The sequence below is a fragment of the Peromyscus eremicus genome, chromosome 5 (genome assembly GCF_949786415.1).
Source record: "Peromyscus eremicus chromosome 5, PerEre_H2_v1, whole genome shotgun sequence".
NCBI lineage: Eukaryota > Metazoa > Chordata > Mammalia > Rodentia > Cricetidae > Peromyscus > Peromyscus eremicus.
The window spans coordinates 88,226,428-88,252,328 of NC_081420.1; the positions used below are offsets into that span (position 1 = coordinate 88,226,428).

At 52.7% G+C, this 25,901-nt stretch overlaps 1 protein-coding gene across 1 annotated transcript; it reads left to right on the plus strand.

The window, feature by feature from the left end:
* The first annotated feature begins 3,464 nt into the window (after positions 1–3,464).
* Meak7 (MTOR associated protein, eak-7 homolog) lies at positions 3,465–20,422 on the plus strand. The gene is made up of 8 exons (XM_059262522.1): positions 3,465–3,530; positions 8,583–8,751; positions 11,058–11,288; positions 12,149–12,293; positions 15,350–15,778; positions 17,817–17,935; positions 19,401–19,580; positions 19,998–20,422. Exons 2-8 carry the CDS (start codon positions 8,605–8,607, stop codon positions 20,109–20,111), a joined length of 1,365 nt encoding a protein of 454 aa, XP_059118505.1. The 5' UTR covers positions 3,465–3,530; positions 8,583–8,604; the 3' UTR covers positions 20,112–20,422.
* Positions 20,423–25,901: the final 5,479 nt, after the last annotated feature.

The window sequence follows — 25,901 nt, forward strand, 5'->3', positions numbered from 1 at the left end:
GGGGCCAGGGATTAGCACATGACCATTTTGGGGGCATGCTGGCTTCACTCTGTCTGAGCCTGGTCCATGTCTCCCTCTGACCTCATGGTCCGCTTTGACACCTTCCTGATGGCTTTATGCTCCCAGATCCCACTGGGAATTCCTCTGGCTAGTGGCTCCCTGATCACCTGTTGAAGCCTGTGAGGCTCTCCATGTTCGGCTCCCGTTGCCTTGGGAAGGTCCTTTCTGTCCTGACTCTGGGCAGCAAGCTCACGTGTCCCAGACCCCCACCTGGGCCCTGCTACTGTGAGCAAGTGGTCACATCCCAGTGACTAGGTGCCTAGCACCTGGGTATGTGCGGAGGGGACAGTGGCAGGGCTGACAGGTGTCTTTACGGGAGGTGGGGAACAGATAAGTTCAGCTAGGTTCAAGAGTGGCACCGGGGATGCAGAAGGCTCTCAGGGGTCCCAGGCTGAGCGTTGCCCTGCAGGCATGAAGAGCTGAGTGTGGCAGTGTGAGGCTGCTCTGCTCAGGAGGAGGCTGGGCAAGGAAAGGCTGAGGAGTTCGAGGCACTGGCAAGAGCTGAGGTTGGCTGAAGGGGGGGGGGCGGCAGTCCTGGCTGAAATTAGAAATTTGGTGACAGGTGAATTTGAAAAAAAAGTCTTGTGAACCACAGCAGGAAGCCTTGAGAGTCTTTCGGGGAGGGGTGGTGTGATGACATCTTCCTTTAGGGTGGCTCTGGCCACTGGGTAGGCACAGAGTGAGGATGGCAGCAGGCCAGACATGAGGCTGCCGTGGTCCAGGTGGGCAGAGCAGTGGGATGTGTGGTGACAGTGGCCAGGAACGCGGAGGTGGGGAGAGACCCCTTGCCACTGCTTTCCTCTCTGGCTCCGATACCTTGAGCCATCTTCCTTGTCCTGTGTGTATCAGGCATTTTCCGTGCAGAGTTCTTCAGTACATGCTGGGTCCCTGCTTCAGAGTGCAGTGGAATCCCTGGGCCAAGCCAGTCTCTGGTGCCTTTCTCAGAGGCTCCTGCCCATCGGCAGACCTATCTTAAATGACAACAAATGCTTAAAAACCCACAGGGCCAACACGATGGTTCAGTGGGTACAGGAGCTTGCCACACAGCCTGATGACATGCGTTCAGTCCCCAGCACCCCCATGGTGGAAGGAGAGAATCACAAAAAGTCATCCTCTGACCTCCACACATATGCTGCCGCACATGACGTAACAACAACCAGGCCCCCAAACCCAAACCCACAGGGCATTCTCTTCCCTGGAAGTGTCTGCCAAGACATCAAGACAGGCTGCAATGGAAAGAGCCCTCAGCTTGCCATCAGGAGAGTCTGTGTCCCAGCAGTGTGTGCTCAGGAAAGTTACTCTCTCTGAGCCCTGGCTCAGAATATGGCCCTGGCTTCTGATTATGAAAGGCCTGGTGTTGGAGCTCACTAAGTTTCCTAGTGGCTTTACCCAGCAGGACTGCATAAGAGGATGATTTGATCACGGGCCTGAGTACCAGGTATTTGTTAGGGTCTACACTTGGCTATAACTAGCAAGGGGGAGGTCCTTTGCCCCGCCCCTTGGCATTGTTATAACTAGCGCTTTGGAATAAAGTTCTGGGCCAGTGGATGAGGATCCAGGCTCACTCGAGGCTATCCTGTTTTCTCTCTGTTTCTCTCCCCTCTTTATTTCTACCCAAGTCTCTTATCCCTCATTCCTCAAGTGTTCCTGGGGTAAATACATGTGGGAGCTGGTCTCCCACAGCCCGGAAAGGTGGCTGACCCATGGCATGGAAAGTAGCATGTTTGGATGGACTCTCAAGCCCAGACATCCCAGTTGGGATCTTTATAACCCATCTGGCTTCTTGCTAGTAGCCTCTGGACCTCAGCCTCTTTCCGTCTCTACCCCCATCAGCCCCAGCTTTCATCCATGGCCACACCTCTATTCCCACCCTCTCCCCTTAGTTTATTCATGCCAAGTGGGAACTGGATGAAGGAAGGAGGGTGCTGAGGACAGGGACAATGTGGCCTCCTAGATGGCCTGACATGTAGCCAGGTGCCACAGACTGAAGACGCATGCTGCCTTGGAGGACCCAAGAGCTGTCTTGGCTGCTCAGCCCCGACTACCCCATGATGGCTCCTGCAGTCCTACATCAGCTTGTGACTGCGCCCGCGGACTCAGGCAGTTTTCACAGGAGCTTGTTGGAGGGTGGGGCTCAAGTCAGTTCAAGACATCTCAAGCAAGCCGGGGACTCAGCTCTTGGTTCCCAAGGACTGGAATTAAGATGGCTGAGAAAAGAAACCACGGGTGTAGCTTGGCTGAGCACAAGGTAGGCCGGCTTCTGGTGGCCATGTAATATCTGCCCACTAGGGGGAGCCAGCTGCCCATTTCCTTTTCTCCTTTGCGGGCTCTCTGTGCTTTCCTTTTCCTTCCAGACTGTGTCTGTATCCCTGGCTGGCCTTGAACTCATTGTGTAGACCAGGCTGGCTGCAAACTTGCAGCAATCCCCTGTCTAGGACTCCTGGACTGTTGGGATTATAGGTGTTTGTCACCACACTCAGCTGGGGTGAAGTCATTAAGCTTGATGTGCACCGTGTGTGCGATGCCTTGTGGAGGCCAGAAGAGGACATTGGATCCCTTGGAACTGGAGTTGCAAGCAGGTGTGAGCTGACACGTGAGTTCTGAACTAGCATCCTCTGCTAGAACAGCAAGTGATCCTAACTACTCTGCCACCTCTCCAGCCCCTGGTGTCATCTTTCTAGCTACAATTTCAAACAGCGAAGCTTCTTGTTACTGTGGGCTTGGGAGGAGTCCCCTGTGCCACTCGGGTGGTGGAGTTCTCTGGAAGGGGCTGCCTGTCAGTGGGCACACCACTGCTGAGAATTCTGTAGCTTCCCTGCATCCTGCCTCTGCTGTGTCTGTCACCAGGACCAGAAAAGGTCAGGTGGGGCTGACCGGAAGCTATCCTTCCCTTCTGGGGACAAGACCGGCTGGCATCTACTTCTGTGCCCTGTGTGTCAAGTGCTACACTGGCCGCTGGGATGGACTGCAGGAGGTAAGGAGGTCCGCTTTCCCACTCGAGTCCTGGAGGGCTAGCCCCAGCCCAGACCCCTTGTTCCCAGCTTCCCTGATCCCACCATCCTTGATCTACACGCCCCCCCCCCCCGCGCCCCGCTTCGCCCAAGCCCCCTTCTGTCAGCCCCTTGCTCTCAAACCCCCTGCTCTGCTCCCAGTCCCTCGGCAGCTTCCCAGCACCTCCTCAAGCCCCAGGCACCGCTTTCCTAGAACACTAGCCGCTGTCCCCTGGCTCCCAACCCCAGGTGCTCCTCTTCGCAGACTCAAGTTCACCTCTCCCAGGCTCCTCCCACTCCCTGTGAACTACAACTCCATTGGTTGTGCTCTTTCTCGGGCTCGCCCTCTGAGTTGCCCTTCCCCAATTGGTGCTCACGGCCGTCCGTCAGCGCTGTTGCTAGGGAATGGGCTGGGCGACCCGGGCACCCCTGGCGCCGTGGACGTACCGGAAGGAGCTCGGTCCCTGTGGGCCAAAGCCGGTGAGATTGGGAGCACTGCGGGAAGCTAGGGACAGATCAAGGAAGGAAGGCCTGTGGGGTGGCCTGAGCAAGCACCCAAGGAGCCTTCCCTTGGTCAATGCTGTTGTCAGAGAAGCAGAGAGTGCCTGGGAAGGGTGAAGCGGGGCGTGCTCAGGAGTCTGTGGGCCTGTCTTGTATTCCAAGACAAACCCAGTGTAGTTCCTTCAGAGCCGAGCTCAAAACCCAGTTAGGTAGAGGCGAGGGAGAGCCTTGGCCTGCACCCCTTCGGGGGGCTGGGCTGAAAGGAGAGCGTCCAGCCAGCCGCAGAGCCCCCCCGTGGGCTCCAGAATTCAAACATGGGCGTGATATGGCTGCTCAGATGGGGTGGTGGACATTGACCCCAGGAACCAGACAGAGGGTCATGATCCTTTGGAGGCCTTTATGGGAAGAGCCCCGAGGCACACCCTGGCCTGCCACCAGGATCCAGTGCTTTAGGACAAACACAAGGAGCTCCCTTCTATTATTGTGGGCCCTCCGTGTCTGTTTTAGGCCTCTGGGAAGCAGGACCAGGTACTCTGGATGGCTTCCTTCAGTCTGAAGCCCTAATGTTAAATGATTCACCCGAGCTTATTAAAGCATGGCAGAGCAAACTCCACTTAAGGCTGTGGAGTAGTGACTTGGTGATGGGATTTCACAGCTGGGGAGAGGCTGGGCGCTGGGAATGGATCTCCTGGTTGGGGGAGGAGAAAGGACCTGATTAGCTAATAAGGGTGGTGGAGTATTGACAATGGACTGCTGCTGAGATCGGATTGTTCAAGGAAGTGGGTTTAGGAGACTTAAGATCTGGCCAGGCAAAGGCTTGCCCCTTGATTGTACCCAGGTGGGAAAGCAGTCATGTGCCCATTGTCCTGGAACAAGTGTTTAGTGGGGCCACCTTTGCTCAGGTTGGGACTGCAGAGCTTTGGTTCTGTGTGGAGAATGGCTAGGGCTGTAACCCTGGGTGACCTTCAAGGGGCCCCTCCTGTTGGTCCCTGCCCTGAGTTTTCATCAAGCCGTGGCTGGATGCTTTGTGAGCTTCTGTGCTCTGTGAGGTGTTTAGCAGTGTCCCTGGCCTCTGCCCAGTGGATGGAGCAGCACCCTCCCCTGCCGCCATTTCTGATAAGAAAAATGGCTCTGATCCTCCTTAAATGTCCCTTCTGGGTTGCAAGGTTGCTCACTGCTACAGGTGACCTTACAGTAACTGAAACATCCTCGCCTATGAAGGGTGGATATAAGTTGGCAGGGGAAGGCTGTCCCATGTCCCCATGAAGGTGTCCCCATGAAGTCCTGTACGCTAGACAGAACCTGCCTCTGCCTGCGTTGCTATGTGGACACATCTAAGACCTTGCTCCTGGAAGCTGGCAGATTTCTAGGCATATTACAGAGCTTGTAGCTTGGAGAGGGACAGCATGGGGTGTCCACTCTTGCTGCAGTTGTAAAAAGAGACAGGCCACCTTTCAGCTGCAGTGGCTGGGGTGGTACAGGATACAGAGCTGTATTCTCAAGGTCCCTCCCCAGTCTTCCCTGAGCTGGGGGCTTTAGACCTGCCCTCCCCTCCCAGGCACCCCCCCCCCCCACACACACACAGAGCAGCTTCGCTCTGGCTCTGTCCTGGCAAATGGCCCTGTCCCATGCTGCTCCTGGCTTGTTTTCTGTTCAAGGCTGGGTGCTTAGCAATTACTTTCTCAGTAAGTTGGGTCCCCATTGAGGCTTCTCGCTGGCAGGCCATGGTTCTGTAGGTGATGTTACTGAGCAGGGGCAGGCCCTGCGTGGTGGGGCAAGCGGTGCTGACCATGGGGCCCTTGTGGGTCAGGGTGGGCTTGAGCCCTTGGGGGCTGCTGCTTAGGATCTGGTGGAGAATGAGCACTGGGAAACCCACAAAGTGGAAGGAGAGGGTGCCATTTACCTGACAAAGTAATTTAAGAGAGGGAAGATTTGTTTGGCTCGCAGTTTGAGGGGACACAGTCCATCACAGTGGGGAAATCACAGAGGCAGGAGCATGAGGCAGCTGGTCACGTGGCATCCACAGTCAGGAAGCTGAGAGGGATGAACACTAGGTACCCAGCTTGCTTTCTCTCCTTTACTCAGTCCAGGCCCCCACCCCATGGTGCTGCCTGGTTAGGGTGGGTCTTCCTGTGTCAGTCAACCTAATCACAGTAATCCTTCACAGACTGGCCCAGATCTGTGTCTCCCGGGTGATTCCAAATTCATCAAGTTGACAATCAAGATTAGCCATGACAGAACAAAGCATGCCCTGAGAGGCTGCAAGGGAACAGACTCAGCCACCGGTACACATGTCCTGTCACCTCAGGCTAAGGCACAGGACAGTGGTCGTGGGTCAGAGTTCCCTTTTGTGGTCTTCAGATTGGAGTCAGGAGTCAGGCACAACACGGGGAAAAACTGTGGGGTCAGGGTCCTCATGGGGGACAAGGAGAGGGCAGGGCTCACCCCTGGGTGGGGATCACCAGGGAAGTCTTCAGAAGTGTCCTCTGAGCAGAGTAATGGAATCAGCTTGTGGCACTTGGTGGCATCTCATTGGAGTCAGTGGACTGAGTACCACCACCAAGCTCATGGTCGGGAGGGCAGGACGGCAGAGTCTATACAGTGTGCGTGGGAGGGGCTTTCCAGGAAAAGCCACGAACGCCGAACAGTTGGGAGTGAGATGGAGGACAGGGAGGGCTGACAAAGAAGGAAGCCTCCTGAGAAGGTAATTCTGACTTCTCATGATGTCTTGGAAGTCTGCTGGGGTGGGAGCAGCTACCAGCCGGCCTTGAGCTTCCATCCCTGACATGAGGCTACTGTCTGCAAACCATTCCCTTAGTAGGCTTCTTGAAGTCTGCCACTTACCTGAGGCACAACTCTGTCAGAGGCCCTCAGGCCTTCTGATGCCCACTTGTTTCTAGATTGATCAAGTGAGAGAGATAGGGCCTTACTGTGTAGCTCAGGCTGGCCTTGAACTCACTACCCTGCCACAGCCTCCCAAGTGCCTGGATTACAGGTGTCACCACCAGGCCAGGCTTCCTTCAGATTTCTAGGAGGGGGTTGTGCAGGATGTTTTAAGGCTTGAAGCCCAGCCTACAGGTGGAATATAATAGCCTGGGTACATTGCCACGTGTCTGACATCTGCAGGAGGGTGCAGGGAGAAACAGTGACAAGGTTTTTGGTGACTGGGTGAATCCACATGCCTTTTGGTAAGTGGAGAAATAAAACCCCAGAACGCTTGTAGCCGCAGGAGATGTCCTGGAATGGTCGGGGCTGGTGGGATGTGCTCAGCCTTATGCAGTTGATGGGTTTGCTTTGTGTCGGCTGATAACCACCCTGCACTGTGGCAAGGGGCAGGGCTCTCCTGAGGCACACGGACAGGTCTGCAGTAGAGGCATCATTCAGCCTCCCTGGGCAGGACAAGGCCAGGCTGCACAGATGAGAACAGGCCCCATGTCATCTCCACACGACCGGGTGTTGGCCTCTCCCCGTCTCCATGACCACCAACCATTCCTCCTTCCTAATTATGCTCTAGCCCTTCTGTACCGTCTTGCTTCTCAGGCGGAAATTAAGATACCGAGCCACTGAACGGTCCCTTCTCTTGGAGGCCTCCCCACACCACTCAAGACAGCTTGGAGTCTATTCTGAGCCCTCCCCACACCCTGGGCTGCAGCTCTGACCCCAGGCCTGGGGCTGTTAGCATTTTCCATTGTCGTTGTCCCAACTCTGCCTTAGGACACTTCACAGTGGTCCCCGCGTGGTTCCTGATGGTCAGCTGGCTTCGGCCAACTGCAGAAGCAATGTCTCTTTCCCTGTATTTCAAGCCTGGGTGACTGGCATAGCTGTCCCCCTGGACCATCGAAGCCCACCCTTCCAGCTGTTTTGAAGCGCACTATTCTTTACTGTCCACTCCCCCTTCCCCCATCACAGGACTCCGTACCTTCCCCTAAACAGCAGTGACACTGCATTTGGTGACCGTCCCCCGCTTGCTGGAAGTCAGTGGCTGTGTAAAACCCAGCTGGGGTGACTGATAACCTGAGTCCCTGATGGCCGAGCTGCTGCTTAGGGTTGCAGTCCCAGGGGTCTGCTCCATGTGACAGCAGAGGCTATGTCCCTGGAGGGGTGGGGTTCAGCGGTGCTGCCGCCTGGTTTGGAGATGAGGCCATCCATCCTTGTGTTCCTGGCTGTGGAGTGGAGCCTGGACTTGCAGCTGAGTCTAAGAGTGGGTGGACCAAATGCTCTGTGTGTGTGTGTGTGTGTGTGTGTGTGTGTGTGTGTGTGTGTGCTCTGGCTGAGTGAGCCCCCTTTGCAGCCTGCCTTTGTGAGTAGTGCTTCGGTGAGCCCCCTGGAGGGACATGTCTTCTGGGGAAACTTGGTAGCATGGACGCCTTGACAGCACAGAACGAAGGTTGGTGAGGAAATGGAGGAAGTGGGACCTTGTGCTGGGCTGGTGGGAATGTCGTTGGAGAACAGCATGGCGGCTCCTCAAAACATCAAGTTCCACTGTCCTGCGTCTGAGGCTTGAAGCCTGTGGGTGGAGTACTGAACAGAGCACACAGGATCACAGCAATGCTAGCTGCAATAGCCCCACCGTGCAAGCGGCCCAGATGCCTGCCGGTTAGTGATTGGTGAACAGAATGTGGTATGTCCATACTGTGGCATATTATTCGGCCATGAACAGGAGTGAGGTATTGATAAGTGCTAAAACATTCTTATGTAGCCCATTCTGGCCTCAAGCTCATGGCCACCACCACCCATGCTTCAGCCTCCTGAATTATGGGAGGAGCCCATAGGATTATGGGCTGTGCCGCTAAACCAGGGCCAAGCAGTGTGGTTTTGAATGAAGGGAATGGGGCTGCTTCAGTTGACTGGAGGGATCCGGATGGGGCCTTCATACTTCACATGTGCCAGCTGTTCATTTCTACCCCTTAAAATCAGAATTCCCATCAGAAGTATGACAGCTGCATTTTGCAGTGCGTGGTCGTTTGCCGCCGTGGGTTTTCAATATTTCGGTGACGCATGCTCTAACTTTTCTCTCTTTCCGGTCTGCAGAGAGCTCCAGAGGCCAGGGAAGATGGGGAATGCCAAGAGCCTGTCCAGCCAGAAAACGTGCTCGAAGTTCCTGCCCGAGGAGCAGGCTGAGGTGGACAGGCTGTTTGATACCCTGTCGTCTAATAAAGATGGCTCCGCAGCGGGAACGTTCTCTCTGGAGGCGCTGAAGGCAAGAGCGACCACGTGGTGGGGATTTGGGGTCTGCAGGTGTGCTAAGCACTACAGAGCTGGTTTATGGTGAATGGCCCCTGTCTGTGGCATTGTGGGCTCCATGACTGTGTCACAGCTGTACTACTCTGTCCTTGTTGGGTGGAAAGCGGCGATGGGCCATGGAGGAATAACATACCCCCACTCTGGTTTTTTGGAGACAGGGTCTTGTTGTATACCCAAAGCTGGCTTAGCTTGGAATTCACTATATAGTGAATTCACTGACAGTGGTTCTCTCCCCTCAGCCCTCTGAGTGCTGGTGCAAAAATATGTACTAAAGCAAGGACCTGATGCCAGGCATGGCTGTGCCTGCCTGTGGTCCACACACTCAGGACGCTGACAGGAGGGTTGCTGAGTCTACATAGTGAGGCCTTGTCTCAGAAAACAGGAAGGAGGGTCAGAGGGAAAGGTGGAGGGAAGGGGAGAGGGACTCGGAATGCGCTGTGACCGGGCAGTGTTCAGGATAGTTCTAACTTGGCGTGACGTCAGAGAGGAGGAGCAGCTGCCTCCTCTGGGTGGTGGTCTATCTAGATCCCAGCTTGATGCCTCTAGAATGTGGTCTTGACAGGAGGGAATTTCATGGCACTCCTCACTCAGTACCAAAGTCTCAGTTTGAGAAGTGAGAACTAGCCATGTCCTCTGGGTGACTCCCTGCTCCTCAGGACTTGGACATAGCAAACATCAGTTTACTCCCGTAGACTGGGGATGGGTGCAGTCTACAAAGTCATTCTAAAGCAGCATCGTCTAGAACATTGGTTCTCAACCTGTGGGTCATGACCCTTTTGGGGGGTGTCGAACAACCCTTTGACAGGGGTCACTTAAGACCATCAGAAAACACAGATATTTACATTATGATTCATAACATTAGCAAAATTACTTTTATAAAGTAGCAATGGAAATAATTTTATGGTTGGGGGTCACCACAACATGAGGAACTATATTAAAGGGTCACAGCATTAGGACGGTTGAGAACCACTGATCTAGAACATGTGGAAGTCAGCTGATGGGGGCTTTGAGGATCCATTGCCACGTTCAGCCAACCAGCTGCTCCAGAAGTTATGGGGGCCCCACATGTGGTATATGTGCATATGTGTGCATGTGCATGGGTATGTGTGGGTGACTAAGGTGCAGATGCACATGCATGCAGCTGGAGCAGATAGATCAGTCAAGCCTACAGCTTCTATCAAGGAACATGGTGACAAGTTGCTATGAAGCTTGGTGACTCTTTTTTGGGAAGGCAGTAGTGGCTTCTTACCCTCTCCATGTATGAGGGATGAGCCTGGCAGCAACTATAGTATTCAGTAGGGGCAGGATATGGGTGCCCTGAGCTGTTGGGAGGATCCAGCACAGACCCTATAGGACACCTGTGACTTTGTGAGAAACACTCCCTTTCCACTTCTCCGTGACCTCTGGGCCAAAACAGATTTGATGGCTCCAGCGGTTTGCAGAAGGTTCAGGTCTGAAGAGTTGGTTGGTCTAATGGCCGGTGCTGTAGTTCAGTGGGAGAGTGCTAACCTGGCATGAATAAGGCTGTGGGCTCCCCCTGCAGGACTGCAAAGGAAAACAGTGGAAAATAGTTGAGAACAGGGCAGGAGGAAGAGCCAGCCAATACATCATAGCGGCCCAACAGCGACCTCACCAGCTCCCCACAGGCGTGGTGGTCCACATGTTCGTGAGCTCAGACAGGGCTGCAGCCACAAGAATCTATGAGCCTGGGCCCTAAGCAGAGAGAGGAGCAGAGGCAGGAAGGACATGTCTGGCCTGAGGAGACAGTGTGAGGGGCAGGCAGTGACTAGACAGGAAGTATCTAATGGCCATGATAAACTGGAGTGCTTTGTTTTTTTTCTTTTTTATTAAACTAATTAATTAATTGACTGATTAATTGGTTTTCTGAGATAGGGTTTCTCTGTGTAACCCTGGCTGTCCTGGAACTCACATTGTAGACCAGGCTGACCTCGAACTCAGAGATCTGCCTGCCTCTGCCTCCCGAGTGCTGGGATTAAAGATGTGTGCCACCACCGCCCGGCTCCCCCCTCCCCTCCGCGCCACTACTAACGCTCAAACCTTGGGCCTTCCCCGTGGCAGTGAGCTCGATACCACTGAGCTCCACCCCAGCCTGAGCCAGTGCACTTTGGGACCCTCTGGTTGGGGAGATGGCACTGTGGGGTCCTAGGAAGGTTATGCAGCTGCAGGCGGCGTCCGGTGAGCAGCGGTTGGTCTTGTCCTCGGCGAACCCTGCCTAAGGTCTCTTCTGTTTGTCCCCAACAGAGTCATGTCAAGGAGGCTCTTCCTCCAGGGATGGTCACCAGACTCTATAACGGCATGTGGAGGGTCCAGCTGACCCACAAGGCACACGGGGGCAGCGGGAACGTTTCCCGGGAGCAGTTCACAGTGTTCCTGTCCCACCTGTTGAAAGGGAGCTTCGAGGAGAAGGGCCAGATGGTTAGGAAGATGATCTTATCTGCAGAGGGTCCTGTGAAGGCCAGAGAGGTCCAGCAGGTAGACGGTAGGACACTTGGTGTCCTGGTGGGGGACCTGGGACAGGGGCTTAGGTAATGACGGCATCATGACGCTGGCCAGCCTCGGGGAGCTGAGCCCACACCGCAGCCTGGTTGGTTCAGAATTCTTGACCTAGTTTTGGCGAACTTTCAGGTGAACCAAGAGTGTTATCAGGAGAGTGAGAGCTGGGGCCTGGAGAGATGGCTCAGTGGTTAAGAGCCCTGGCTTCGATTCCCAGCAACCGCGTGGTGGCTCACAACCATCTATAATGAGATCTGGTGCCCTCTTCTGGCCTGCAGGCATGCATGCAGGCAGAGCACTCATCCATAAAATACATACATACATACATACATACATACATACATACATACATACATACATACATAAATAAATAGAATGAAAGCCGGGCCTGGGGGCACAGGCCTGACATCCCAGCTACTCAAGAGGGTCAAAGATCAGCCTAGGCACCTTGCTAAGACCCTGTGTCGGAATTTAACAAAAAGGGGAAGAGGGCTAGGGATGTATTATCACTTGGTAGAATTTTCACATAACATCCACAAAGCCCATGGGTCCATCCTCAGCAGCTCATCTAACAGGTATAGTGGCCCACACCTGTAATCTGCAGGTAGAGGCAGGAGTTCAAGGCCATCTTCAGCTACATAGCAATTTGGGGGCCAGTCTGGGCTACACGAGATGTGAAGAAAAGAAAAGAAAATACATGAATAGCTACAGGAAGTGGGGTGATGCCCATGCTGTAGTCCACTGTGGTTGGTACCGAAGAGACAAACATCACGTCTTCACAGGGGTGTGCTGGGAGTGGGCCGGGGAGGGTTTGGCTTTAACAGTGAAGTATCTCCCAGTTCACAGAGGAACTGGTGGCCTCTGCGGTGCATGTGCTGACCCACCGGCATGAGCTTCGAGGCTGGACTCGGAGGAAATCCACGGCGTCCCCCACCAGTGTGCAGGCGATGACGGCCCAGCTGCTCTCAGAGATGAAGTTTCAAGGCAAGTGTGGGACTGTCCTGTGCGAACCTTGTGTCGAACCTTGGCATGGTGGGGCACCACGGTTGCTGGGACTGTAGCCTCCCAGGGAAGCTCTGCTGTGGTGTGTGCCAGTCTCCTCTGCCCTGAGATTGCTGTGGGATGTCCTTGTGCAGAAGCCACTGTGACATTATCTCACTTCCTCCTCTGGTTTCAGTGCCTGAAATCTTTTTTTCTTGGTCAGTCTAGTAGAAAGGGTCTCAATATTTTTGTTGATTTAAAGAAAGATTTATTTATTTATTTATTTATTTATTTATTTATTTATTTATTTATTTATGTGTGTGTGTGTGTGTGTGTGTGTGTGGTGTATATATGGTCATGTCAGGCATCTTTGAGCTCTCTCCATCTTATTTCTGAGACGTGGTCTCTCACTGAACCTGTGGCCCACCAAGTGGCTAGGCTGGCTGGCCCAGAAGCCCCAGGGATCCACTTGTCTCTACCTCTGCTCCCCAGTGAGGAGGTTAGACACAGCTGGGGATCTGAACTCACGACTTCAGGTTTGCTAGGCAGGTACTTTACCAACCCAGCCATCTCCTCAGCCCCCCTTGCTTCTTAAGGTTTAAATGGTTAGTCTGAGGTCTCCTTCTGTAGTGTAGGTGTTTGGTTAGTGAGGTCTCCTTCTGTAGTGTAGGTGTTTGGTTAGTGAGGTCTCCTTCTGTAGTGTAGGTGTTTGGTTAGTGAGGTCTCCTTCTGTAGTGTAGGTGTTTGGTTAGTGAGGTCTCCTTCTGTAGTGTAGGTGTTTGGTTAGTGAGGTCTCCTTCTGTAGTGTAGGTGTTTGGTTAGTGAGGTCTCATCTGTAGTGTAGGTGTTTGGTTAGTGAGGTCTCCTTCTGTAGTGTAGGTGTTTGGTTAGTGAGGTCTCATCTGTAGTGTAGGTGTTTGGTTAGTGAGGTCTCATCTGTAGTGTAGGTGTTTGGTTAGTGAGGTCTCATCTGTAGTGTAGGTGTTTGGTTAGTGAGGTCTCATCTGTAGTGTAGGTGTTTGGTTAGTGAGGTCTCATCTGTAGTGTAGGTGTTTGGTTAGTGAGGTCTCATCTGTAGTGTAGGTGTTTGGTTAGTGAGGTCTCCTTCTGTAGTGTAGGTGTTTGGTTAGTGAGGTCTCCTTCTGTAGTGTAGGTGTTTGGTTAGTGAGGTCTCATCTGTAGTGTAGGTGTTTGGTTAGTGAGGTCTCCTTCTGTAGTGTAGGTGTTTGGTTAGTGAGGTCTCATCTGTAGTGTAGGTGTTTGGTTAGTGAGGTCTCATCTGTAGTGTAGGTGTTTGGTTAGTGAGGTCTCCTTCTGTAGTGTAGGTGTTTGGTTAGTGAGGTCTCCTTCTGTAGTGTAGGTGTTTGGTTAGTGAGGTCTCCTTCTGTAGTGTAGGTGTTTGGTTAGTGAGGTCTCTTCTGTAGTGTAGGTGTTTGGTTAGTGAGGTCTCCTTCTGTAGTGTAGGTGTTTGATTAGTGAGGTCTCATCTGTAGTGTAGGTGTTTGGTTAGTGAGGTCTCATCTGTAGTGTAGGTGTTTGGTTAGTGAGGTCTCATCTGTAGTGTAGGTGTTTGGTTAGTGAGGTCTCCTTCTGTAGTGTAGGTGTTTGGTTAGTGAGGTCTCTTCTGTAGTGTAGGTGTTTGGTTAGTGAGGTCTCCTTCTGTAGTGTAGGTGTTTGATTAGTGAGGTCTCATCTGTAGTGTAGGTGTTTGGTTAGTGAGGTCTCATCTGTAGTGTAGGTGTTTGATTAGTGAGGTCTCATCTGTAGTGTAGGTGTTTGGTTAGTGAGGTCTCATCTGTAGTGTAGGTGTTTGGTTAGTGAGGTCTCATCTGTAGTGTAGGTGTTTGGTTAGTGAGGTCTCATCTGTAGTGTAGGTGTTTGATTAGTGAGGTCTCATCTGTAGTGTAGGTGTTTGGTTAGTGAGGTCTCATCTGTAGTGTAGGTGTTTGGTTAGTGAGGTCTCATCTGTAGTGTAGGTGTTTGGTTAGTGAGGTCTCATCTGTAGTGTAGGTGTTTGGTTAGTGAGGTCTCATCTGTAGTGTAGGTGTTTGGTTAGTGAGGTCTCCTTCTGTAGTGTAGGTGTTTGGTTAGTGAGGTCTCCTTCTGTAGTGTAGGTGTTTGGTTAGTGAGGTCTCATCTGTAGTGTAGGTGTTTGGTTAGTGAGGTCTCCTTCTGTAGTGTAGGTGTTTGGTTAGTGAGGTCTCATCTGTAGTGTAGGTGTTTGGTTAGTGAGGTCTCATCTGTAGTGTAGGTGTTTGGTTAGTGAGGTCTCATCTGTAGTGTAGGTGTTTGGTTAGTGAGGTCTCATCTGTAGTGTAGGTGTTTGGTTAGTGAGGTCTCCTTCTGTAGTGTAGGTGTTTGCAGCTGTGAAGTTGTGTTCCAGTCGTTCCTTTAGCTGCATCCCAGAGGCTGGCATGTTCTGTTTTTGTTGTCATTCATCTGTTTCCTTTTAATTTACTTTTTATTTAGTTTTATTTATGTGTGTACGTATGTGCACATGCATGTGTGTGTCTACAGAGGCCAGAAGAGGGCGTCAGGTCTTCTGGAGCTGGAGTTACAGGCACCTGAGAGCCACCAGACATGGGTGTTGGAAACCCAACTTTACCACAGGATGTGGTGGCACACGCCTTTAGTCCCAGCACTCGGGAGGCAGAGGCAGGTGGATCTCTGTGAGTTCAAGGCCAGCCTGGTCTACAGAGCGAGATCCAGGACAGCTAGAGCTGTTACACAGAGAAACCCTGTCTTGAAAAACCAAAAACAAACAAATAAATACATAGAACAAAATTGTACTAAGAAACAGAGACACGAGTTTTGCTAATATATCCAAAATATGCTTCTAACCTGTATAATGTGAATATTGCAGTATTTTACAGTGAAAGCTTCATACCGACTGTTTGAAATTGGGAGTGTTCATTAGACTTAGGGCATGCCTCAGCTCAGACGAGCCACCTCCCCAGTTCCACAGCCACGTGTGACTTGTGGTTCTTAGACTGGTCATCGCAGGTTCGGATGGCTGCTGTGATGTGCTGGGCTCACTAATGCTAATTCCTTTTCCTTAGATGGCCACAAGTTTCAGGGGCCCCAGTTCCTGGACCAGGTCTGCGACCAACCCGTGATCGAGGACTGGGTGTTCCGTGTCCCTCACGTGGGCGTGTTTCTGAGCGTGGTCATCCATCGGGGCCTTCGCCTCCTGAGCTCAGCCCTTGACCTTTCCACGCTGGTCCCCGAGTGCCACGTGGACCCAGGGCAGCCGTTTGAGAGCATTCTGGACGTGCTGTCTGTCGTCTACCTCAACTCACACCTGCCCGCCGAGCAGCGCCACCGCTGGCGGCTGCTCTTCTCCACACGGCTCCACGGTCAGAGCTTCTCTCGGCTGTGCGGCCGCATCACACACCGGGGGCCCTGCCTGCTTGTCCTCGAGGACAGGGACGGCCATGTCTTCGGCGGCTTCGCCTCCTGTTCGTGGGAGGTCAAGCCTCAGTTTCAAGGTAAGACTTCAAGACCGCGGTAGGTACTCGGGCTGGTTAGGGTGAACTGCCAACTTGGCACAACCTAGAATCCCCCGGGGACAGAGTCTAAGGCATTATCCAGAGCAGGTTGATAGTTGATGGGGGAAGACCCCGCCCATTGTTGGTAGTGCCATTTTGGGGGCTGGGCCTAAACTGTAAAGAAGCTAGTTGAGAGCGAGTGGGCACAGCAGGTACAGTCTTTCCCCTCTGCCGCGGCTATGGTTGTGGTGTGCCCAGCTGCCCGAGTTCTTGCCTTGACTTCCCCCAAGTAATGAACCACGCCGACCTGGAACTATGAGCCAAATAGTCTCCTTCCCTACCTTGCCTGTTGTCCGGGTCTTATCACAGCAGCAGACGCGTAACTAGGATCCTCTGTCGCTGTGACCTGACAAAGGACGGCTGAGGAAGGCGGGGGCCTGTCATGGCTCACAGTCTGCGGGGTACAGTTCATCATGGTGGGCAAGGCAGGGCGGTGGGAGCAGGTGGCGGCTGCTCGTCTACATCCTGGTGGGTTAAGGAGCATCGCAGTGAGGTAGAGAGGCGCCTCAGAGGTCAGAGCACTGGCTGCTCTTGCAGAGGGGGCGGGTTTGGTTCCCAGCACCCACATGATGGCTCACAGCTGTAACTCCAGTTCCAGAGGATCTGATGCCCTCTTCTGGCCTCAGTGGGGTGGGGTGGGGCACCAGGTACACATGTGATGCACATACATACATGTAGGCAAAACACACATAGACACATTTTTAAAAAGCGTTTTGTCGGGGGCAGGGCAGAAGGGTCACTGGCTGTAACCTCTGAGACCTGTCTCCCCAGCCACCCTCCTCCTCCTCCTCCTCCGCCTAAAGGTTCCATAACCTCCCACACAGCTCTATTAGCCTGGCACCTGTGGGGGACATTTCACACTTAAACCTTAGCACGGACTTAAATCCTGAGGGCAAGCTTGGGAAGGGCTGGTCAGGTGGCCACTGCCCGGACACAAGCTCTGGCATCCATACATACTTGCGCGCGCGCACACACACACACACACACACACACACACACACACACACACACACATATCCTGACTCTCCAATAGTTTCTGCAGTGGAGGTATTATGCTCCTCTCTGGCATCACAGACCCCCTTCTTTGGCCCTGGCAGGGGGTCAACCCTGCTTCCAGGTGACAGCAGAGATGTCACCAGATGGATGCCCAGGAGGGCATGTGAGTCGCCTCCTCACAGGGATGCTTGCTCACTGCACTGCCCCCTCCCCAGGGGCGCCACCTTGCCCCCTGCTTCTCTGTTCTTGTGGCTTCGTTAGCTGTGGAAGCCCCGTGTGTGACTGAGTCCGGTGTAACTCTCTCTCACTGCTCTCACAGGAGCTGTCCTTCCTGGCTGTCCCCAAGCTCCTCCATAGGTGGCAGACCGCCTCCCGTGCCCACAGATGGCCAGCTTTCACCAGAGTGCCCCCATGGTGTCCCTATGTTACAGTGTACCTCTGGGCTTCCTTACCTTCATTCTACAGATTCGGCTCTGGAGGCCAGGGGGCCATGGGCAGGTGGGACTGCCATCCCCGGAAATCTTCCGGTCAGGCTGGTGGCCACAGACCTGAGAGGGAAAGGATCAGTTGGTTGAGGGTTGTCTCATACATGCTCACACACACGTGAACACACACATGTGTTCCCTTGGTTCCCTAGATCAGGTGTGCTTAGGATTTGATTTACTGCTAGGTTTTGGAGTGTTCCAGACCTTTGATCCAGTTCAGGGAACGGTGGGAACCGTCTCCAAGTCCAAGAGCCTTTGTGCCGACCTTAGACAGTGCTGCAGGTCTCAGATCCTGGAGCCCTCAGCTTCTCGGTCTGGGCTTGTTTTGTGTGGTGCCCGGGCCTGCCCTCTGATCACCAAGACTCCACTCCACACCCCTCCTAAAGATGCATAAGCTCTTGGTTGCTGCATTCCGAGATGCAGCCTGTCAGTGTTTGTGGTTCTTTGTGTCTGGCTCAGAAGCAGTGACTGTTTCCTTGGCTGTCTGTCACTTCCAGGGGACAAAAGATGTTTCCTGTTCTCCATCACCCCCAGCATGGCCACGTACATGCCCACGGGTTACAATGACCACTTCATGTACTTGAATCACGGACAGCAGACCATGCCCAATGGACTGGTAAGCAGGTGGGGAGGGGGTGTCCCACCAGCCAGGTAGGAATGCTTTTAGTGTGTCTGTCCCTTCTGCGGTATGTGCTGAGAGTCCATACCAGGACACATCTTCCTTAGTGATAGCCACGCCTTTGCTGGGCTTTCCCCGGGTTTGTGTGTAAACAGCCTGGCCCTTTCCATGGGCCCCAAACAATTGGCCGGTGTCCTGAGGGGGTGTAGGCGGCAGACCTATTACAAGGCACTACCGTCCTGCCTCACACCTGCATGTGCTGAGCCTGCACACCAAGGCTGTGTGCCGAGCTTTGTGGAGGTGGGAGATCCTGAGCTGAGGGCTCTGGGTACTGGGTCTGGTCTTTAGTAACTTATGAGACAGAAAATGGGCTCTGCTTGTGGTGGCCATGTTCTTGTATGTTGATAGCCACCAGGAGGGAAAAAAAGAGGGATAAGAGAGGAGGGGAGGGGAGAGGAGAGAAGGGAGAAGAGGGGTGGGGAGAGAAGGGAAGGAAAGGAGAGGAGAGGAAGCTGGAGACCAGGCCAGCAATAGCAGCTGGATGTGTGCTGGTGTAGTGGGACGGATACCCACTAGGATGCTTGGCATGGATGCCCAACCTGCCGGCCTTTTTCTTTTCTGTTTCTTGACGAGTCTTTTGGGAAGGCCCAGCTCTGTGCTTGCTGAGCTGAGAGCCAAGTCCAGATGTCCCCTCAGCCAGCTAGAGAGGGTTAGGGGTTCCCTCCCAGACTCATACCACAGCAAGTGGAAGGGACATGGCCAGGTCTCCAGGATGCCAGGGTTTAGGCACTGGACTCCTCTCTGAGTGAGCCTGGCTGTCAACCCCGGGAGCAGCCTCAGCATCCACAGGAACCACTCACCTTTGGCCTGGGGACCAAAAGCGGCTTCCAGACATAGGCTTAGATCCCCTGCATGTCCAAGATGGAAGCAGGTCATATCGTGTGCTCCAGGCCCATGAGGGACAAGGGGATGTGACGGAGGTGGCGTCAGGACAAAGCTGTCAGGGAGTCAGGGTAACAGCTGGCTTGAGCCTTGCAGTGTGACTGTGTGGTGAGAAGAAAAGGTCTGAGTTGCCACTCCTAGCCTGCCACCTTTCCTGAGGGAGAGTCATTGGGCGGAGGTCAGTTTCCCGTGGGGACGGGGCAAAGATGGGTTTCCAGGGTCCCTGTGCTCACCTCACCCCTGAGTAACTGCTTGGGACACCCAAAGGATCTGCAGATTTTCCAGTCTGCTGTCCCCTGTGTGTAGCCTCACCAGAGAGCTGTAGAGTGTGCTCTGCTGATGTCCATGACCGTTTGGTAACTTGGAACGTGATTATAATCGCAGCCCAAGAAAACAAAACTGCCCACTGCATTCCTGCTTCCCCCATGTCTCAGGCTGGCCAAGAACTCAAGCCCCTCCTGGTTCTCTGGAGTGAGGAAGCATGGCTGCTCACTCTCATCTGTCTCCACTTGCTCCGCAGGGCATGGGCGGGCAGCACCATTACTTTGGGCTTTGGGTGGCCGCCGACTTTGGGAAAGGACACAGCAAAGCCAAGCCCACATGCACTACCTACAACAGCCCACAGCTGTCTGCCCAGGAGGACTTCCAGTTTGATAAGATGGAGGTGTGGGGGCTCGGCGATCTCTTAGAGACACAGCTGGTGAGTTCTACACGGCAGTGACCTCACACAGAGCCCTAGCCTTTCCGCTTTTTCTTACTTTTCCTCCGCCTGCTTCTCCATCTAGGGAAGTTTTTCTTTAGCAGCTCTGGGCCATGCCAGGGTACATGCAGCAAAGTAGAGTGTGGGTTTGCCTTAGTAGTGGGGACCTACCTAAGATGTGCTCCTGGCCCAGCCAGATGGTCCTTTGCCTTCCCTACTTGTCTGCAAGAACACAAGTAGTTTCTGCCTGACCCTGGCAATTGCAGCTAGGGAGGCTTCAGGGTACCCATGCCTCCTGGCTTCTTTGTGGCTCCAGTCTGATAAGCCAGCCGCTGGGAGGAAGTCACTGTGTGGCCCAGGTTGGTGGGACCTGTTATCTCCCTGTGCACTGAATACACTCATCCCCTTCTTCCCAAGGTCAAGAACAAGAAGAGCATCCTTGACTCGAATCTCGAGGCCCAATGCCTGTTGGAGATCAGTGGACGGGCTCGCCACAGTGAGGGACTGCGGGAAGTCCCTGATGATGACTGAGGCTCCTGAACCGTGGACTTCCTGGAGCAAGGTCGGGGACTCCCCGAGAGATGCAGTGCACACAGCGTCCAGATTCCTCACTGCTGGGTAGGCAGAGCCCCTCAGCCCCTCTGCCCTGACTCTGGCTTAGCTTTAACACAGCCACATTGCCACATCCAGGCCGTCATGGCTGTACTTAATCAGACCACAGCCACACCAAGAAAAACCCCTCTGAAGCCATAATTGGTGGGTGTCACCTCCCAGGATCCCTGAGCGTAGGTTAGAACTTCGGCCTTATACTTTGTTTTATGTCAGTGGAATTCAAAGACAGGTGATTGTCAGGGGTGTGTATTCTTGCCTCTGGGTCCCAGTGAGTACCCTGATGGCCCATCATGAGTGGGAAGACAGAGGTACTCAGATGGATCTGAAGGTCATGTTTCTGGGAGCAGGACTCTTAGAACAGGTGTGTGATGGGGTTCCCATCTAGCTTTTTCAACACTTTTTAAATGAGTCTGATGAACAAATGGGAAAACTTGACCTACCTGTCCAGGGGCCAAGCCATTACTGTGCTGCTAACTCAGATATGAGGGCGTTTGGAGAGAACCAAAGTCTGGGTGCTTGATTAGTGGATGCATAAGACCCATCCCTGAAGTCAGTGGTGGGTGACGTCCAGTCTTGACTGGGAGGGGCAGCCTCTAGGTCTCCTCTGAGGTCACAGCTCAGGGCTTCTCAGAAGGATGATAACTAATGGAACAGTGCAGACTGACTTTAGAAAGACTCCAGTGATCCGAGAGACTGAGGAGTACTCAGGTGGGCAGGGTGCCCATCACACTGAGTCATTGCCGCCCAGTGTCGCCCACTCAGGGGAGCCCCGGGCCCTTCTCTGAGACCTCTACCTCTTCTGTTTGCCTTTTTGCTATAAACTTCAACCTTTACAGATCTGATGAAGATTCTACCTTTGATTGTACAGTTTGCCTCAACTAAAAGCCATAGAAAAGCCAGCTGCGTGCATTTTTCCAGCTCTGCATTCTTGCCCAGGAAGCTCCTGGAATACTCCATGTAACCATCTTGAGCAGGAAGTCTGAGGCATGTACCTTCCAAACAAAAGTGCTGTTTCTGTGCACGGAGGGGTAGGTGTGTGGTGCAGACAAGGGCTGGGCCATTTTGGTTTTCTTGCTAAGAAGCCAGCTGTCGATGGTATGTGGGATAGAGAGAAAATACTGGAAGCTTCAGACAACCCCATTGTAACCTCACAGAATTAGGTCGCTGTGCTATGGAGTGTTTTTAATAAAAATGTAGTCGTGTCTCACGTTGGTAGCAGACCTGTGGTGCCCATGGCTTGGTGTGATCCATTGGGAGTCATGACACCCTGGCCCCCATGCTTTCTGACCTCTGTGCTGACTAGAGCTCAAGCCACAGGTGGGATCCTGCTTCTCAGAACAGTACCCTAAAGACAGGAGGGCCTGGGAGCCCTCTTGGGGGTACAGGTGACAGGCTCTGCTTCTACACACATATACACAAACAAATTTCTCAGAATACAAACGTGTGTGGGGTGTCAACTAGGCCCTGAGGAACTTCTCATGTCTTCCAAATGAGGAGTGTGGTCTTTTGAGAAACTGGAACAAGAATTCAGCTGTGAGCGCCAGAGACCTCCTTACGCATGAGGCCTGATCCGAGCCCAGAAAGCGCTTGAAGGAAGAGGTAAGAAACACAGACCATGCTGCAAACCCAGTTGTTGTTAGAACGAATGCTGGAATGAAGTGCTGGAGAGGAGGAGACAGGAAAGGACAGCTCTGGGCAGGCATGCCCCGCCCCCTCCTCCTCCGGGCTCCTCTGGAGGCCACCCTCTGCACACTGGGGCACAGCTGTGTTTGTACACGGTCTGTCTTCCAGTGGGCGTTGCTCAGGGCTTCCCCGTCTCCTCTCCCGCTGTCTCTGTCAGCTCTGCAGATGTTCCATCCCGTTAGGCAGGCCAGCATCTTCCTGGAGGCTAGTTGTTGCCATAGTGACCATCCTGAGTCTGGCATTGTGTCTCTAGGATGAACTGAGTGACTAGTTGGTTTAAGATGCTTCCCCCCCTTTCGTTCTTTTTGGTAATGCTGTGGAGTGCAACCCAGCCCAGTGCGTGCTAGGCAATTGCTTACTACTGTGCTGTGTCCCCAGCCCTTGGCTTTTTGAGACAGGGTCTCCTATGTAGCCTAGGCTAGCCCTGGAGTCATGACCCCCTTACTTCTGCCTCTCGAGTGCTGTAACCACAGTTGTGCCCCACCATGCCCGGCTGAGGTGTGACAGGGCTCTTGACTTCCTTTCACCCCTGTAGCATACTGAGTGCCTTCTCCCCGAGGAGTGGCGGTGGGCAGCTTCGTTTTTCCAAGTGTCTGGGGTGGTTTGAAAGAAATCCCAGCGGGAGTGGCACTATTGGGAAGTGTGGCCTTGTTGGAGGAAGTGTGTCACTGTGGGGCAGGCTTTGAAGTCTCATATATGCTCAAACCACGCCCAGTGAGACAGTTCACTTCCCGTTGCCTTTGGATCAAGACGTAGAATTCTCCGGCACCATGTCTACCTGCACACCGCCATACTCCCAGCCACCATGCTTCCCACCATGATAATGGAAAAACCTCTGAACTGTAAGCCACCGCCTCAGTTAAATGTTTTCATTTATAAGGGCTGCTGTGGTCATGGGGAAACCCTAAGACACTGTCCATCTGGCTTTCTAGGGTGTCTTTCTCCACTTTGGTTTATAAGAGATTTTTTTTTTTTTTTTTTGAGGGCTGGAGAGATGAGTCAGCATTTAAGAGCACTGGCTGCTCTTCCCGAGGGCCTGAGTTCAATTCCCATCAGCCACATAGCAGCTCCTAACTGCCGGTTAATTCCGGGTCCAGGGAATCCAGTGCCCTCTTCCAAGGCAGCAGGCTCACACAGTGGTGCACAGACACACATGTAAGCAAACCAATATATGCATAAAATAAAAATAAACATTTCAAAAATGAAAAAAAAAAACCCAGCTTTTGTCAAAGCGACACCATGCTTATTTGGAGTGGTTAAGATTCTTCTTAGTTTATTCAGCTTTATCTGGGGTGGTTTTTCTGCCCATAAATCTTAGATGTTACGTCACACTTGTCAGCATCCTCTCTTAAGCAACTGCACACCCTCCACTTGGGATAGAAAAGGTCACCTACTTCTGCTCTTCCTGTGGTTTCTGGTTATATATCTTTGGCCCAAAGTATTTTTTAAGCTATATCTCATCCCTAAAATTCTAATGCTTTTTTAAAAAAATTTTATTTTAAAATCAGTTATGTGAGTATGGAGGTCAGAGGACAATTGGAGTCAGTTCTCACCTCCCACCATGTTGATAAGGGTCTCTTATTTCTGCTGCCTTGCTGTCCACTGCAGGCTAGCTGGCCTGAGATCCTGGGAGGCTGTCCTGTCCCTGCAGCACGTCCTGCTGTAGGAGTGTTGGGTTTACAGATGCACACTCCTGTAGCAGGGCTTGAACCCGGGTTATCAGGCTTTCTTGGCTCCTCTTTACGCAGTGAGCCATCTCCTCAGTCCCCTGTGTTAAGTGGTATGCCTTTCCTCTACTTACGCTACTTGCTTTAAAGTTTTATTTCATTTCTATATTATGTGTAAAAGGGCATTTTGTCTGCATGTATGTGTGCACACCAGAAGAGGACATCGGATTGCATGGGACTATAGTGCTAGATGGTTGTGAGCTGCTACGTGGGTGCTGGGAATTGAACTCAGGACCTCTGGAAGAACAGCCAGTGCTCTTAACCACTCAACCATCTCTCCAGCCCCTTAAGCTACTTTCTAATCAACTGACTTTCTGTGTGAATTCCAGCATCTTCCTTATGTTTTAATACTGGAGTTTTAGGGGTGGGTGTGGTGAGTTTTAGGGGTGGGTGTGGTGGCGTACACCTTTAATCCCAGCATTCGGGAGGCAGAGGCAAGAGGATCTCTGAGTTAGAGGCCAGCCTGGTCGACAGACCGAGTTCCATGACAGCCAGGGATACACAAATAAACAGTCTTGAAAAACCAAAATAAAAAAAATGAATGAGTAAAAGGAGTTTTACAGTAAAAGGTGAAGCAAAGGTTCTTTCCCTCCTCCTGTAGTCTGGAATGGCCTCTTAGGTTTGCTTTTTCTGAACTTCACTGGCATGGTGACCATTTTTAAAAAGTCAGATGGCTGAGGCTGTAGCTTGGAGGTAGATTCAAGAGCCTGCTTGTGTTCATTAACCATTGGTTAAGAAAATGTCCACTCAGCTCCGTAAAAGACAGCTCACTTCCCAGATGCTCAGCCCCCACCCCTGACAGAAGAGTCAACTATGGCCAGATGCTAGCATGAAATGAGTGAACACAGGAGCTGACGTGAAGATACTGTGTAGTGTGTACAGGTACCGGCACACATACCTCTTTGTGTGTGTGGCTTATGCCTGTGTGTAGGCGCACATGTGCATGTATGACATATACCTGTGTGTGGGTACACATGTGTGCACGTAACATACATCTGTGCAGTTAGGGGTGTGTGTGTGTGTGTGTGTGATGTATGCCTGTGTGCAGGTGCACTTGTGCATGTGGCATGTGACATATGCCTATGAGTATACTTGAGCACACACGGGCACACGTGTGTGAACTTTGTCCCTGAAGCTTGCTGAGTCCTTTTGTGTCATAACCCTCAACTATGAGTGTCTCAGAATCACGTGTCCAGCTTCTTGAGTTGTAGGCTCGGGCTCCCCCTCCTGAGAGGGAAGTGTGGAGGACCCGAGAGCCGGTGCTGCTGGCGAGTGAGCGATGCTACGGTGCAGGTCCAGCTGGCTCTGGCAGCCGCCGGCGGGATGGTTTTGTTCATGTGTATTGTCCCGAGTGTGCAGGCGTTGCTCCTCTAGTGGCATTATCACACACTGCCATGATTCCTTTATGGTTTTCAGTGTGGAACAGCCCAGGGCCTCGTCCATGCCAGGCAGACACTCTGGTGCCAAGCCCCAGCCCTTTTCACTGAGAGGCAGAGGCAGGGGGATCATGAGCCCTGCTGAGTTGCCCAGGCAGGCCTTGAGCGGTAATCCTTTTACCTCAGCCTCCTGAGTAGCTGGCATGTCAGGTGTTTGCTCAGCTCCACAACACCAACGATGATGACTCCCTCTCATGGAGAGGCTCTGGTCTTTCTCCACGAGGCATGATGTCGGCACATGCTCTGACGTATCTGCTTTTTTGTGGGGGAGGGAGCTTCCATGTGTGTTAGTGTTTATGAGGTAATCCCTGTCAGAAGTGGATGTGGAATTCTGAAAAAACTTGAGGGTTTTATTTTGGCATCTGTGGAGTGAGAACTTTGCAAACACAAGGCGTCTGTGTACTTCGTCACAGCGAGTGTAAGGGAGCAGCTCTGTGGCGTTTCGGCTTTTTAGATGACTAATGCCTATCCCCGCTCAGTGGCACTACCTTGTTTTTGTTTTTAATCAGATTTTTGCATAAATCATACTTGTGGAATCTTTTTGAACACTGGGGATTGAACCCCAAATCGTGAGACAGCTTTTTACGGAATTGCTCTTAAGCCCTTATCAAATGAGGAAGCAAGGTCTCAAGGGGGATGGCTGTGGGCAGCGTGGCCGTGCTCCTGGTCACCCTGTGCCATCATCACGTGGGGCCACATTGCTCAAGCACAGAAAGACAGGTTAAATAAAAAACACAGTGGTTTAATAAATAGTGCCATGTTTTAGCAAGCTCCGTCCTGACCTGCGCATCCCAGCAGGTCAGGACAGGTGGAGCCGGGGTCCTGATGCTGCGTGGTCACTGAGGCCAGGGACGGTGGTTCCT

Excerpts from the sequence above, each read along its gene's own strand:
- Meak7 (XM_059262522.1), top strand. The coding sequence starts at position 8,605 with ATGGGGAATGCCAAGAGCCTGTCCAGCCAGAAAACGTGCTCGAAGTTC. Across the intron at positions 11,289-12,148 it reads AGGCCAGAGAGGTCCAGCAG|TTCACAGAGGAACTGGTGGC; the intron begins GTAGACGGTAGG and ends AGTATCTCCCAG. Across the intron at positions 12,294-15,349 it reads CTCAGAGATGAAGTTTCAAG|ATGGCCACAAGTTTCAGGGG; the intron begins GCAAGTGTGGGA and ends CCTTTTCCTTAG.